The sequence below is a fragment of the Dama dama genome, chromosome 23 (assembly GCF_033118175.1).
Source record: "Dama dama isolate Ldn47 chromosome 23, ASM3311817v1, whole genome shotgun sequence".
Classification (NCBI taxonomy): Eukaryota; Metazoa; Chordata; class Mammalia; order Artiodactyla; family Cervidae; genus Dama; species Dama dama.
The window spans coordinates 67,001,206-67,017,941 of NC_083703.1; the positions used below are offsets into that span (position 1 = coordinate 67,001,206).

The 16,736-nt window shown below is 41.9% G+C and overlaps 1 protein-coding gene across 6 annotated transcripts in view; it reads left to right on the forward strand.

The window, feature by feature from the left end:
- Nucleotides 1-16,736, forward strand: part of RPRD1B (regulation of nuclear pre-mRNA domain containing 1B) — a 74,724-nt gene that overhangs the window by 22,616 nt on the left and 35,372 nt on the right. For all 6 annotated transcript variants that reach the window (XR_009690124.1, XR_009690125.1, XM_061127260.1 and 3 more), the window contains 2 exons: nucleotides 461-587; nucleotides 6,493-6,668. Coding sequence is in view for 4 of the 6 variants with exons in the window: in XM_061127260.1 (XP_060983243.1) it covers nucleotides 461-587; nucleotides 6,493-6,668 (303 nt within the window). In the remaining 2 variants the exon portion in view is untranslated. The remainder of the gene's footprint in view (nucleotides 1-460; nucleotides 588-6,492; nucleotides 6,669-16,736) is intronic.

A 16,736-nucleotide genomic window follows, 5' to 3' on the forward strand; every position in this document is an offset into this window, starting at 1 on the left:
TTTGTAGAGCAAATCCAGGAAAGAATTGAAGTAGCTAGTGTCTTTTCATTTAATCAGTCAGCACACAGGTTGCTAGAGCATTTGGTACGTGTTCCTTTACTCTAAACTGGAAGCTGTTCTATACTAGAGATCATGCATCCTTTGAAACTAAGCAATATAAACCAGACTCCATTTTCTTAAGTTGCCAAAAACACACTCTTCAAGAAAAAAATCTTTTTCACAGTTATGTAGAATTTCATTTGTGTTCTGCTTCATATTTAGAAATACTATGTGCATTCTTAGAATTCGTATCACTGATTCAGTATACACTCTGGAGTAAGGACAGTGGTTCTTTTCTAAATGTCAAGGATGATCATTTTTAGAATTCGCCTTCACCTTGTTGAACTCCAGCTAAGTTTCTCTAAACCCCACATCCCCACACGTCTTCATGGATAGTGTTGTCTGTGTTTTCCTTGTACAGACTGAGGAGCTGATCAAAGCTTTGCAGGACCTAGAAAATGCTGCATCGGGGGATGCTACTGTCCGACAGAAAATTGCTTCTTTACCCCAGGAAGTGCAAGACGTTTCTCTTTTGGAAAAAATAACAGGTGAGAAGTTAGAGGTTGGGTGAACGATGAGGGAGGGGGAACATAACTCCAGTGCATCAGACCCCGGGACATGCCAACATCTGCAGATACAGACCTTCCACCTGGAGCTGGGTTCTCTATTGTCTTAAGATTTGCAAACATAACTCACAGACTGAACAAAGGAGCTGCTGGAATAGTCTGATCTTGAATAGTGATTCTAGGAATTATTGCAGAAATGCTAGCGTGCCACAGCCTGTGGTACTCAGTTCAGGTAAGGTCTTTTGAAACCAGGGTACAAACTGTGTGTGTAGGAGGGCAAAGGAGGGGGAAGCATTAAACTCATGACCCTCTTAACAAAAAAAAAAAAAAATGTATGACTCAGTGTCATGATTTTTACACTGTACCCTGCCACACCCCCTCGAGGTTCTTCAGCTGAGAACCCTGGGTTTGTATTTTAATCATATCATCTTGCCTTTGTGATGATCACCCCCAATTAAACAGGGGCACTTGACATTCTTCCTGCTTTATTCGTGGTCAGTCAAGAGGAAGGCGTGAGCGTGAGTTCCACTCCGCCCGCCCCCCCCCCCCCCACCCCGTTTAGGAAGCAAGCTGTGAGGAGATGTGAGGGAAGGCAGTGCTACCCAGACAGAGCGGGCGGGAAGACCTTCAGGCTGGAGTGGATTAGCTGGAGAACACAGCACAGCCTCTCGGCTCGCTCGCTCTACTGCCCTCACCCCAGCCATCAAACCCACTGGATCGAACGACCTGTTGAGCCCACAGGCTGTTGATCTTTCCCCCTTTTCCTGGGCTTTAGCCCCCTCCTGGCTCCGTGCTCTCTGTAACTCAGCCTCGGGTCTTTGTAATCACCCTTCACACACACCGTGAGGGTCTTTCGCTCTTTTTCCCGTTCACCCTGTAGTCTCCTGGAAAAACCCAACTTTTTGAATCACAATCTGCAAAATTGAAAACAAGTCAATATAAAATTAGCAGTGTGTGTAATTGCATTTGTCTGTCTTCACTGACTTAAAGGACTTACACAGCTTTTTAAAATTGTTTATTTATTTTGGTTTTTAATTATGGTGAAATACACCTCACTAAACTTGCCATCTTCACCATTCTGAAGTGTACCATTCAGAAGTGCTGAGTACATTCATGTTGTGCAACCAATTTCCAGAACTCATTCCATCTTGCAGAACTGAAGCTCTTTATCATTAAAGTAACAATTCACTGTCCCCACCCACCCCCAGCTCCTGGCGGCCACCGCTAACAATTGTATGTGGCTGGGCAAAACAAATGATAAACATTGGCTAACTTTTCTTCCTATTTCTGTGGATGAGCATGCTGCTTTCTAAAGCAGCCCCTTGCCTAGTAAGCCTGTTTCTTCTTACCCGCCAAGGGCACTGCTCTGACAGTTCTCCCCTTTTCTCCTACATCTCCAGTTTTGTTTTGTTTTGTTTCTTCCCCCCCCCTCTACTGGGTCATTCTCCATAGCATAAAAATACATATTTTTTTCCCATGTGGGAAAATTTTTTTTTCTTGGGCTGATACCTTCTTCCAGCTATTGTCTCCTTTGTTGTGTAGCTAAACATTCTAGATAGATGGCGCACACTCACCTGTCTCTGTTCTTCGCCCCGCCCCTTTTGCTTTCACTTTACTGACTGCTCTTATCAGTGTTGGCTGATGACTTCCATGTTGCTGAATTCAGTGGTGAACTTTTTCTGCCTATTCTTTTGTGTGTGTGTGTGTGTGTGTGTAGCAGTTTTATTGAAGTATAAAAAGGGACAGAGAAAGCTTCTGACATAGACATCAGAAGGGGGACAGAGTGTGCCCCGTCCCCACTAGTCTTATCAAGGCCTTATATATTTTTGCCCATTCTTAATTTGGCCCAGTTGATCATTTCTTCTTCCTAAAAATACTTTCTCACTTGGTGTGGTAAGCAGAATAATGATTCTCCCCAACTGTCCATGTCCTAATCCTTAGAGCCTGTCTTACATAGGAAAAGGGACTTTGTGGATGTGGTTGAGTGAAGGATCTTGCGGTGGGGAGGTTATTCTCAAGTAGGCCGGGTCCTTAGAAGAGAAAGGAGAGCAGGAGTAAGAGATGTGACTGGGGAAGCAGAAGTTGGAGAGATGCATTTTGAAGATAGAGGAAAGGGCTGTGATAATAAATGTCAAGATAATACGTTTGTGCTGTTTTAAGTCACCAAGTTTCTGATGCTGTTTTGCTGGCAGCAGGAGGAAGCTGGGAACCCCGTGTCTCCTAGCATTCCTCTCTAGTCTCTTCTCTTTTCAGGCTCCTTTGTTGATTTCTTCCCTTCTCCTTCTCTTAATTTTGAGTAATTAGCTCTCTTTCCTAGTTAGTTTCACTGACAGTTCCTTTCATCCTGTTTGCTGACTTTAAATAACAATTTTTGTGCTAATGATCCCCTAATTTACATCTGTAGGGTTGACCTCTCCCTTGAACTTGAGACCCATACATCCAGCCTCCTGCTCTGAGTGTTACTTAGTTGGATATCCTGAAAGACATTTCAGACTTGACCTGTCCCAAACCAAACTTCTCCTCTTCCCTCCAGTTTTGTCTCATGGTCTTCCCCATCTCAGTAGATGACCCTCTCCTCATTCCTGTTGATCTGAACTACAGCTTGACCCTGACACCTGTTAGCACCTCCGCTGCTGCCCCCTGCTGGGAGTCTCCACCATCTTCACTTGAATTATCCCAGTAGCCTCCTGTCTGCTCTCCCTGCTGGCTCTGTTACCCACCATCAGTCTGTCTTCAGCATAGTAACCGGAGTGATCCACTGAAATAGAAGTTGGATCATGCCCCACTCTGCTCGAACACTCTGGTCATGTGGGCTCCTTGCCAGGCACTCTCCAAGGCCCTTGTACTTGACTGTTTCCTCTGCCTGGAGTGATCTTCCCCAGATGGTCACATGACTTGTTCTCTCACCACCTCCTTCCAAATGCTTTGCCTTATTGTTCTCTAGAGTTCTTATATTCAGCTGGTAAATAAGTAAAATATAGTGTATTATTTATTTCTCTTCCTCCCTGAGAATGTAAACTTGAAGGCAGAACGTTTTTGTCTTTTGTGTTACCTGTTGGCTTAGAGCCTAGAACATCGCTGGACACACAATAGGAGTCTGCTTATATGTCAGGCTAATTGGAGGGTTTGGGGTATAAAAGTCTGATGCGAGTGAGTTTAGTGACCTGCCGGGAGAGAAGGTGGGTACCGGGAGGAGAGACGGCTCTACTGAGTAGCGCTGCTGTGAGAGGATCAGGCTTGCGGCCCAGGAGCTGGGGAGGGACACGTGGTCAGGAGACAGAGCAGTGTGTGTGCGTGCCAGTGAGGATGCTTCTCGGGGAAGAGTCGTGATGGAGCTGGGGAAAGGCCAGGTGGCAGTCCCAGACAGTGGAGTCTTGGAAGAAGCAGATGGGATGCCCATGCGTAAGTGAAGGGGTGGCTGAAAGAGGCACATAGCCCTTGTTTGTGGACTTGGGAGGGCAGAGCATTTGAGGGTAGCCACAGGTAAGTTCATCCAAGTGAGCATCTCGCTGCTACATTTCGACTGCATTTTTTTCTTTGGCTCATAAAACTGTCACGGGTTCTTTTTCTGGGTTGTAATTATTTGAATGAATTATTTCCCTTGTACAACTTCATGGAGTGTGACAATTGTTTTTCTTTTTAATCTCAAAAAGTAGTGTTTTACTTGTCATTTCCTGCCACAGGCCCTGAAACATTTTAATGACATTAACCATTACAAAAATAGTTCAGCAGTGACGAAGGTAACCAACCTAACGACCCCAGCAACTTGTTCCTAGACTGTGCCACCAGTCTAGAAGAATAAGTTTCGCTGTCCTCTTTACCCTCAGTGACTGAAATCATCTCTCTCTGTTTTCTCTTTGGCTCACTCCTCCTCCACCAAGAACATCCTGTTGTTTCCTTGTCCCTGAGGAGCCTAGAAGTACCTGATTTTTGGCATCAGGCCTAATTCGGAATCCCTTAACAGTTCACCTTCCAGTATTCATATTGAGGCAGCATCTAATAGTCAGGCACTGTTTGCCAGAGAAACTCTGTGGGGAATTCTTAAATCCGGGTTACCTGTGATTGTGCTGAACTCTCTCACCTTGCCCACCTGTATTCAGAAGAAGCAACAGATCTGTATCATTGACACTCACTTTCAGTTTATCCCATGGAACTACTGGCGTCTCTAGTGCTTTGTTTCAAAGCACCGAACTCTCTTGATCCTTTAAAGCCTTTTTAGCTATGACAAACCTAGACAGCATATTAAAAAGCAGAGACATCACTTTGCCAAGTCCGTATAGTCAAAGCTATGATTTTTCTAGTTGTCATGTACAAATGTGAGAGTTGGGCCATAAAGAAGGCTAAGTGCCAAAGAATTGATGCTTTTCAGTTGTGTTGGAGAAGACTCTTGAGAGTCCATTTTACAGCAAGGAGATCAAACCAGTCAACCCCAAATATTCACTGGAAGTACTGATGCTGAAGCTTCAGTACTATCGGCCACCTGATGTGAAGAGCTGACTTATTAAAAAAGATCCTGATGCTGGGAAAGATTGAAGGCAGGAGGAGAAGAGGGCGACAGAGAATAAGATGGCTGGATGGCATCACCGACTCAATGGACATGAGTTTGAGCAAAATCAGGGAGATAGTGAAGGACAGGGAAGCCTCGGGTGCTGCAGTTCATGGGATTGCAGAGAGCTGGACACGACTTAGCAGCTGAACAACAGCAAGAACAACATACATACTTAAGTATTACTCTCACCGTCCCCACACGTATTTAATCATACCAGTTTTTTGAAATACAAATCATCCTTTGTCTTTTCTTACTTCCTGAGGTTTAGTGTGGTTCACCACTTTTTCCCAAGGATACCCTTTCTTATGCTTCGATTCTTTTGCAGTTTCTTCCTCAAACAATGAGTTGCAACCCATTAATTGGGCCTGAAGTCAGTCTGGTAGATAATAACCATCCTTTTTCTTTTTTTTTTTAATGAGATGGCAGATAGAATGCTCTGCTCACACTGAAGGAAGTATTGTCTAATGAAACTTTGGTTTCTTTTTTAATATATATTTATATAAAGTGTATTTCTTAGCATGAGTCGCATTCAAAAGCATTTAAAAGCTTCTATTTTATCAGATTCTATATTTTGCTTAACAAAAAAGGTTTAATGCTTACACACATTAAGAAATAGAATCTTACAGGTCCATTTTATTTATTTATTTTTAATCAAGCTTTTTTTTTTTTAAGTCTATTGAATTTGTTATAATGTTGCTTCTGTTTTATGTTTTGGTTTTTTGGCCGTGAGGCATGTGGAATCTTGGCTGTCCAACCAGGGATTGAACCCCCACCCCCTGCATTGAAAGGGGAAGTCTTAACCACTGGACCACCAGGGAAGTCCCTATAGGTCCATTTTAGAGGTATGGTTTTGAGTCCGCAGCTTCCCAGCAAAGCCAACGATACTGAATCTGTTGTGTAGCTTTCATTGTTTTAGTTTTCACACTCAAGAAATGGGTGCTTAGTTTTGTATTTCAGATGGATATGCAAAGAATGTTTAATGATGTAATATGAAGAAAGCAGTTTTGAAATTTTCAGAGATGGGGAAATATTATTTCACCTATAACCTTAAATCTGTTTATTTGTAGAGCTTTTATAGGAATAGGCATTTTGAAGTCCTTTGTCAGATTCACCTCTTTATACAATTGCCTCACTTCAGGTAGTTCGGAAAGGTCCCATCTTATTGACAGGAGTGAGTACCTTTGATTTTTCTGCCAGCCAGTCCATTGTCTACAGGTTCCAGCCTATTCTTGGATTTGAGTGTTAGGGGAGAAACTGCTAACGTCCCCCAGAAGTGTTTGCAATTATGCCTGTGTCATTATTTATTGTCTCTCTCTTTTTGGTTTGATTTGTATTTAGACAAAGAGGCAGCTGAACGTCTTTCAAAAACAGTAGATGAAGCATGTCTGTTACTAGCCGAATATAACGGGCGCCTGGCGGCGGAGCTGGAAGACCGACGCCAGCTGGCTCGGATGTTGGTGGAGTACACCCAGAACCAGAAAGACGTTTTGTCAGAAAAGGAGAAAAAACTGGAAGTGAGTACACTGCAAGGCAGACCCAAACTCCCCAGGTTTACCTTCCTGGAGCCCACGTTAGGAGGGTTTTATTATGCCTTAATGAGCACAGTTTTTTCTTTCATGAGATGAGAACATCCATCAGATACTCTAATGATTTAAACCAAGTTGAAAATCGAAGTCGTGTTTTTATATGTCCAGGAAAGAACAAAGTGGAATGCAGAAAGGAAGCAATGAAGTCTTAAATCATAGCATTTAGGGTCTCATTGCTTTAGTTTGAACTCATATTTCAAGAAAAACAATTGTAGATTGAGTTTTGAGAAGAGTAGTCATTCAGCACAGCCAAGGAATGACTGCATTTGGGAAATGCTTAAAACTTTCTTTTGGATTATATTGAGATTTATTTCCACCCTGTATCCTTGCTAAGGCTAGTAAGTAGTGTGCCTCCAAGCTCTGTCTGCAGTCTGTTCTAGAATTCCACATAAACCTAATAATGTTTGTGGAGCCCAGTTCTCAAACTGTTGAGAAGGAGCTGATTTTTACCCTGAGTTGACATTGTCTGAATGCCCTTGGAGAGCGGCTCCAGAACTAATTTCTCTCCATGCATTTGTCTGGCTTAATTAAATACCTGGCAGTTTATCTCAGTCCTTTGATAACTGAACCAGCAGTATGGATATCTGGGAACTTTTGCTTTCATCCTGCAGCTAGGCTTCCTTTTTAGGAGTTTCTGCCTTTCTTTTTTTCAAAGAGACGTAGAGAAGAGTTGCAACCAGTGGCTTGGGAAGGGGAGACAGTTTTGAGTTGAAGAATCAAGTCATTTCTTACAGGAAACAGAGTAGATCAAGGAAGTCGGGGGTTTGTCCCCATCTGCCAACCCTGCACTCAAAAAATACTTTCTCAGGCCCAGAGGGACGGAAAAGTGAGCTAGCCCTGAGGCTGCCAGGATTATGTTTGCCTTTCAACACAGTCATTTGACTTGTGCAGAGAAATGAAAGATGGCACTTCTTCCCATGTTGTTACCTGCAATGATTACGGGAGCTGTGATGGGTAGTGCTAGTGGGAACTTCATATTCCTAGCCAGCTTGAGAGTGGAAGATGGGAAAGAGATATAAAAATAGTATGGCTTAGATTTAGAAATCAGCACTGATCAGAAATCCTAAGGGGAGTTTCATGGGCAGTACCAGACGGTCATTTATCTGAAATGCTCATCTTTCACTGAGGAAGCGTTTTTAGCCCTGTGCCCCGGGACTAATAAGAGAGTGTAATTAATGATTCTGGTTGTAAGTCACCATACCATCTGTTGAACTGCCCCTTGGCGACACATTAAGGGCTTTCTCTGATCTGTCAGACATTGATTATCATGAGCAGCTGCTGTTGGGTGGAACGTGGCAGGCTACCATGGAGGACAGAGTCTTTGAGAAGGAGATTGGGTTGGTAGAGTGAATTAACTCTTTGTTTGTCTCCTTTCCTCATGGTTGCGCTTTCCTCCCTATGTTTCTTCTGGGGGAATCTTCCTGGTTTCAGTAGAACCAATGGTTTGCTAGATGCCACAGGAGGTCATTAAGGCAGAAATGGATCAGAGACTTGGATCCGTTTTGTTGCTTTCCAGCCCCAATTTTTTTACTCACTTGGGCATTGGAATTCCATCGCTTTAAGAATCAGAACAGGTATGTCCCATCACCCAAAAGTATAGATTCTGAACTCCCAGTTCTTATCCCAAACCATGTCTGTCAGCCACATGAGTGAAAACTGTTCGTTGTAAAAATGGAGCTAAATTTGCTACATTTAAAAAAAGCAAACTGCTGGATATAAGATGTTGAGAGATGGTTTTCATTCTTTATCCATGTTTGCTAGAACTATGAACAGTCTGCTCCCTAGAATCTGAGATTTTTTTCTCATATCCCATAATAGACTGATCTTAATTCCATTATATTTTTATGGTGATGATAAAACTTAATAAGTATGTGCCACTTGAAAGACACATTATTACTATGATTTCTTCTAAATCTTCCAAAAGTGTCTTATTGATAGGGACAGTACATAAAGTATATGTGTTTTTTTAACACTTTTTTTTTTTTTTTTAAAAAACAGTCCTTGTTTTAAAACTGCCACATCAGAAGAGTAATGAAATCTGCTTTTATTTTTTAATCTTTTCATTGCCATCAGTGTATGAACATGGAATTCTTAGAACTCTGGAAATGTAGTTATTTGCTTGAGAGTCTCTTTTCTTCCCAGAGTTCTAATTTGATAACACATAACATTTTTTTCTACAGATTTATATCCTCTATGAGTGTACCTCTTTATTCTTTCACTTGAGAATTTTATCTTAGTTTCTCAGTGTCTCCTGAACTTTGGGATAGGAAGTATAATGATTTCAGAGTCTAGGATGATTCAGACCCTGAGACATAGAAGACAAGAGTTATGGCTCCCAGAGAGTTGTGTTTCTGCCCTCAAGGAAATAATATTTTTGCATAAACAGGATGGTTGAACATAAAACCAAACCAAGGGACCGTACGTAATATAGATCAAGGAGACAGTTGGCAATTATGATTGTGGTTGCAGTTACAATTGTGGTTTAAGGTTAAGTCTAAACTTCCTGGCAGGCAGTAAAGCCTTTTCATAAGAGGAAGTAGCAGCTGAAGAAGGGAAATACATTTGTAAATGGAGAACAACCAAACTGGTGAGGACAGATGAGTGAAGGAAGACAAAAGACAGAAGGTATGGGAAGCGGGGTCCCAGAGCCCTCCCGTGGGAATTAGGCGTCATACTCTTTCAGCAACAACAAAACTCTTTGAGCAGCTGCTCATTCAGCCGTGAAGTTAGCAGAGCCCCTGCCAGGCAGGAGATAATGGAGATGAGCAGGATATGTGCTCTCCCTCTGTGAGCTTCCACTCTAGTAGAAGCAAGAATGAAGTTAAAGTAGAATGTGAGAAATGTTCTCAATAAGGGGCATATCTTAACTCACTATGTCTAAGCTAAAATCAACTGAGGAAAGGTGAAAATGTTATTTGTTTAATATACTGTTTTGATCAGACATTCATTTAAAATCGAAGCGAATTATAAAATGCACAGTTTTTGAACAATGCTGTGCTTTCAGTGGGCTTCCCTGGTGGCTCAGTGGTAAAGAATCCACTTGCCAGTGCAGGAGACATGGGTTCGATCTCTGGGTGGGGAAGATCCCCTGAGAAGGAAATGGCCACCCACCCCAGTATTCCTGCCTGGGAAATCCCTTGGACAGAGGAGCCTGGCAGGCTACAGCTCATGGGGTTGCAAAGAGTCAGATGCAGCCTAGCGACTCAGCAGCAATGCCTTCAGCAGGCCCTCCGGAGTCCACTAGAATGGGTGTTCTTTGGCAGCTCTTACAGTATCAGGAACGTAATTTTTTTAGGTAAATATTTGTTCTGGGAGTGAAATTCATCACCTGATACAGCCTTACTCAATGAGGAGGGTTTTTTAGGTTGCATTTGAAAACTAATTCTTGGTTGTAAAGACTATATTAGTAAAGAAAGGTGAGTATTTGATGGAAACTGTGGGTTTCCTCCTTTGTTTTTCTTTTTTTTTCCTTTAAGTAGAATCAAGATTCATTTTTGTTTACCTTTTTTTTTCTTTCTTCCCCATGTTATTGCTTTTAGATGTTATAATAGACATTGGCCTTAAATTCCAGGCAAGTTAGAAGGAAAACTGCTTAATATTTGTCATGCTTTTGTCATGAACATGAGAAAACATAGCAATGGGAAAAGAGGACATGTAGCAGGAAGTACAAATAGCAGCCTGAAAGGGAGGATCAGGAGTGTGGAGGAGAGAGAAGAAAGTAAATTCAGAAAAGGAAAAGGAACCAGAAAAGCCTCTAAAACTTCAGTTCTTAGAGCAAAGGGAGGATTTGTTTCTGGGGGACGGAGGTGACCATTAAGCCCAAGTGACTGCTAGAAGCTCACAAGCCATAGGGTAGGGTGGACAGAGTTCCAGTCTTGTCAGTTTGGAGAAAGCCTGATACGGTATGTTCCGTCTGGGCGTATGCAAAGGGGAAAGAGAGAGAGGGAGGGAAGTCTATTTGTACATGCATTGAAGAAAAAAATCAAAATGGGGAAGGTACTCATAATTTTACCACCTTGACACATCAGTCCTTTTTTTTTAACATCATGGTGTTTGACTTGACATTCTAGCAGTGCTCTAGAACTGAAAGGAGACAGATCTGTGTGTGATGTCCATACCAGTGGTACACACACAGACTGGGGAACTGTGTTCCTGTCTGCAGATGTTTTAAAAATACGAGGTGAAACATGAAAATAATAACCCTTTCAAAGTATATGCATTTCAGTGACACATAGTACGTTCATAGTATTGAGTAACCACCACCTGTATCCAGTTCTAAAGCAGTTCACTTTATGTCAGACCAAAAGAAAACCCTGTCCCCCATTAACCACTCCCTCCCTGTGTGCCCCTCCTCCCAGCCTCTCTCAACCACCAATCGGCTTTCTCTGCCCATGGATTTGCCAGCGCTGGATATTTCATATAATTGGGTCTGACTTCTTTCACTTAGCATGTTTTGGGATTTATCCACATTGTAGCATGTATTAGTACTTCATTTCTTCTTATGGTTGAATTGTCCATTTTTTAGATATGCAAAAATGTTAATTTGCTGATGCACCCAACAACGGTTGGGTTGTTTCTGCCTTTTGGCCCTTATGAATAGTGTTGCCATAAACAGTTGTGTACAAGTTTTTGTATGAACATAAGTTTTATTTCTCTTGGGTATTTGTATACCTAGGAATAGAATTACTGAGTCGTAAGGTGAAGTCTATGTTTAACTTTTTGAGGAGACGCCAGAACTGGTTCCCATAGCAGCTGTGCCATTTTCCATTCCCACTAGCAGTGTATGAGCCTTCATTTCTCCACATCCTTGTCAACACTTGGCGTTGTCTGTCCTTTTTAAGTTCTAGCCATCCTGGCGGATGTGAAGTGATGTGTGGCTTTGATTTGCATTTCCTTAGTGACTGACAGGGATGAGCATCTTAGCTTGTGCTTGTTAGCCATTTGTGTATCTTTTTTAAGAGCGTGTTTGTTCAAGTCCTGTGCCCATCTTTGAATAGAGTTGTTTGTTCTTGAATTGTAAGAGTTCTTGGTATGTTCTGGATATCAGACTTCTACCAGTTCAATGCCTTGCAAATATTTTGTTCCATTCTGTAAGTTTTTTTTTCACTTTCTTCAGTATGCTGTTTGAAGCAGTAAGTTTTGATAAGTTCTAATGTGATTTTCTTGTGTTGCTTCTGTTTTGGTGTCATATTTAAGAATCCATTGCAAAATCCAGATCATAGGAAGAGTTATTCCTGTGTTTTCTTCTAGGAGTTTTATAGTTTTAGCTTTTACATTTAGGTTGTTGAGTTAATTTTGTATATGATGTGAGGTGGGGCAGGGGAGTTTGAGTGCACCTTCTTTATTTACATATAGATACCTAGTTGCCCTAGCACTGTTTGTTGTTCCGCACTGAATACTTAATGCTTTTATTAAAAATCGATTGGCCATAGATGTATGGGTTTATTTCTTGACTTTCTGTTCTGTTCCACTGATCTGTGTGTCTGTCCTATGCCAGTATCACACGCAACTAGTTTGATCACTGTAGCTTCATAGTAAGTTTTAAGATCGGAAAATGTGAGTCCTCAGACTTCGTTCTTCTTTTTTAGTGTCATTGGCTGTTCAGGGCCTCTTTCAGTTCTGTGGGAATTTGAGGATCAGCTTTTCCATTTCCAGAAAAGTTTGTTGGAATTTTCATAGGAGTTGTATTGAATCTGGAGATTGCTTTAGGCACTATTGCCATCTTAACAATCTTAAGCCTTCCAGTCCCTGAACATGAAATGTCTTCCCATTTAGTTAGATAATTCTTTAATTTCTGCTGCAGAATTTTCAAAGACGTGCTAGAGCATCGTTTCCCAGTGCGTTTAGTTTTACAGAGGCCCTGTTTAGGTCCCCTCAGCGTCCAGAGCCACAGTAGACGACTGTGCGTCTCTCCTTACAGTAGGCAGTGTTTACCCACCTCTGGAAGGCCTGCATATGTACGCATGTGTGTTTAACAAAGTCACCAGGGCACAGGCAAGACTGCCAGCTTCCTTCTGCAGAGGAGAGGCCTGGATATCTAGCTAAGGCCTCTAACAGGATTACAGAGCCGGATAGGACCTCACAAGGTGTATAGTCCAGCTTCTGAATTGTATAGTCTTCTCTTCAGACCCAGGGTTAGCCCAGACCAGGAATATAATTTAAAGCAGACATCTTGTCATTTTATCAAGTTTGTGTTTTGGTTTGTTTATTGTGGTTTTAATTATTTATTTATTTATTTCATAAGGTCAGGTCACAGCAGAAAGACACTCTACACAGAAGAGTAGCCAGAGTTGATCATTTCAGCAGTCCCAAGAATCTTATTTTAGAGACATGATGTCTTACATAGGGGCATTAAAATGGTTGCAGGAAAGCATTCTGGAATGGCCCCTGAGAAAACCTTTCTGAGTTTGAGAGAGCCCACTTTGCCACCAAGCTCCTAAGTACCCTCCTGCCATAACTCTGCATGTTCTTGCTCTAAGAGGAAGGGAGAAATTGGTCATTGGACTTGGGCCTGCTGCTGTGTCTCCCAGACTTGGTAGGTCGCCCCCCACTGTAATGAATGCTCAAGAGTACATGCGACTTTTCCTTTGAGACTCTGGTGGCTCAGATGAAAGAATCCGCCTGCAGTGCAGGAGACGTGGGTTCGATCCCTGGGTCAGGAAGATCCCCTGGAGAAGGGAATGGCTACCCACTCCAGTATTCTTGCCTGAAGAATTTCGTGAACAGAGGAGCCTGACAGGCTATATAGTCAATGGGGTCACAGAGTCAGACACTACTGAGTGACTCACACTTTCACACTTTCACAGTCTTCTACTTAAGACAGCACAGCTAGGAAGGGGGAAATGGCCCAGAATCCAGCACTGACTTGTGACTTCTTATATCTGTTTGTAATTTGGTTCCAACAAACTTGAGAGATTCTTGGGCTCTAGCTGAGGGGGCACTAACCAAATGGATGGGCGTCTTATTTCTGGTGGCATCCCCCACCTCCCCGCAGGGTGCAGATGGTGAGAGGTGTTCATTCCAGTAATGGGACGGGCAGTAGATGGAGATAGAGAGCTCCGTTTTTGGTCAGCTTTGGACAAATCCTCCCCTTTCTCCATGGTGAGGGAAGCCAGTATCTCATTGTCCATTACAGTCAGGGTAGATGGGGGCAGGCAATCTAATCCCCCTTTTAGATGAGAAGGCAGAGCTCAGCATTCCTATGAGCAGTTCATGGTCACAGAAGGAAGTCAGTGAGGACCAGAACCCCAGTCTGCAGAATCCTGACCCCAGTGATCATCTCCCGTGCTCCCTGGGAACTGAGAGGCCCTATGTATGGTTCTTCTGTATCACTCCCTTCCTTAGCGTGTTGTTCTCCCCTCCCTAGACTAGCAGTGCTGTCAGCACCATGGGCTGAAGCAGGTCAGTCTGCTCCCACTGATCACCTGATCGGCGGTGGGCTGGTGGGGTGTCCTTGTGTCCTTCCCCACACAGCAGGCCTTGGCTCGCTCACTGCTTTTTCACCCCTGCTTTGATGTGGATTCCCCTTTTTTTTTCTTTTTTAATAAAGTTTCCCTCCAGTAGTTGGGGACTTTTTGAGTTGAGTGGTTCTGTAAGTGATTTGGAGTTTGGAGACTGTGTTTAATCCTTGGATTCCTTCCATTCATTTTAGGTACTGCTGACCCTTCTAGCTCAGGCCAGATTTGTAGCTGGAGCTCTTATCTATCGGTGTGTGCGCTTAGAGGGGTGTGTGTATGTGTTTTTCTCTATTAATCTCTCATTACTCCAGGGGAGAAAAGGCCCCATATAATGTACTTCACTTACTTGGTGACCTAAGGGCATGGTTCACTGACACGTGAGACTTTACTTTGAAAATGGTGATGTGAATTCAAAGCTCTCCCCACTGTAAATCCATACCTTTAGTCACAGGATTGTTTTCCTATTTATCAACTTTTGATGGTTCCTCCTCCTTCCCGGAACAGCTCCACTGAGTTTTAGCAAGTGTGTGTAGCACTAAATTTTCATATTTATATATAAAGTGCATATGTACATTGAGTCAAAACAGTATTCGGCCCCGCATCACTGCTTTGTCTGCCAAAATATTCCTTTTTTTTTTTTTTTTTTTAAAAAACTAACCTACTTAACTTGGCTAGCTGCCTAACTGCACCAGGTCTTAGTTGCAGCATGTGGAGTCTAGTTCCCTGACCAGGAATTGAAACCAGGCCCCCTGCATTGGGAGCTTGGAGTCTTAGCCACCCTACCACCAGAGAAGTCCCAAAACATTCATTCTTATTCAACTAATATTCAGTTCATTATTTATTTATTTTTTAATTTCAAAAGAAGCACTCACAGGAAACTTAGAAAAAAATGAATATAAAGGAAAAAAAATCATTATCTCACTATTCAGAGATAACCACTTTTAATTTTGGTATATTTCTTTTTTCCTCCTGTTTTAAAATTAGAATGATCATATGTGCCTTTCAAAACTTTATGTGGTTATTTTCCCTTATTAGTAAAAAACTTTGTAAACATTTTAAATGGTTTCTTGAATATGGTTTGATATTCGATTACTTTTATTGAAGGTTTTTTTTTTAACTTTGGGCTGACTTTTAGTATCTGGATTTTTTAATTCCTGTAAATTTTAAAAAATGGATTCTGTATGTGTGCAGATGTCCGCTTGTCTTTAAGTGTACTCCAGGTCATATGTATCTCAAGGTCTTTGTCCTCAGTAGGCATTTCTGACTTATGGGTACTTGATCTTTTTCAAAGCATCTTAAGTAGACTAGAACTTCACTGAGCTTTACAGACAGACAGACAGACAGACAGGTAGAAGATACACAGGTATGTGTGTAACGTGTGTATATACCCATGAGATGAGGATGAATCTTTGCTTTATGAAGAACTGGACATGGAAGTAGACACATTAGACAAACAGGGCTCTCTACTGGGTTTTAGATTGACTGTTTACATTTGAAACAGCTGTGGGAAAATAGCAACTCGTTATTATAACATCGACTTGAGTGAGCATAGCTTTGAGAGCAGAGTTCAGATTACAGAAATTTGAGCTCTTGTGTCTTAAGTGTCTATTTGGCCCAAGGGGTACATGTTACTTTGAGCAAAGATCTATTTTAGTTTTTATGAATGTTCCTGCTCCTGTTAAGGTGGACCTTCTACTCCCACTGTAAGTTGTGGATTTTGAAGAAAGTACAACTAGATTATGGCATGCTCTGCAATTTTGTAAATTGTGTCTCTGACTTTGTTTTCCCTCATAAGATGAATGACTTAAAGTAAGGTCATAAAGAGTCTTTTTCCATGTTTAGAGCAAAATTTGCTTGCTTATAATAAGGAGTCAACATGAAACCTTTACAAAGTCCCTGAGCTCCCAAAGGTGTAGCATGCTTCACGTGAAGAAGTGATAGTACTAGTCAGCTTTCTTTATGACTCTGCAAGCCTCCTTATTTGTTCTCCTCCTTATTCAGATTCTTTCAACATCTTTAGGAAAAAGTATGGATATCTCTCTTACTCCAATCATGAGGTTCTTTGAGAATTTTAAGCAGAGTAACTTTGCAAATTTCAACTCAGCAAAAATTTGCTGGTGGCCTTCTAAGCATTCTTGAGGTTTTGATAGTGGTTATAAATAGACTCATCCCACTCTTCCTTCATGGTGTCTGGTAGGCTCTGTTTGGTGCTTTTATTTTGCCCACCATTGTTTCTGCTCCATGGAAGGTAAGACTCACAAGGAGTTATTCCCAGAAATATACCATTTAACCCCAGTCAGGTTTAGTGATAAAGATCCACAGTGCCCATTCCAGGCTCTTTGTGAATTTCTCTGCTGAGGCCAGTCAGTGGTTTTGGTAGCCTCCTATCTTTGGCATGGTTTTTCATTTATAAAATAACAATTTTACCTTCACCTGTAACAAACGGGTTCCAGCCCTTGTCCAACCTCAGTTGTTAGTGTTTGCCTTTCCTTAGAGCACGGGACCTTTATGACCAAGTTATTTTCCTTTCTGTGTAAGA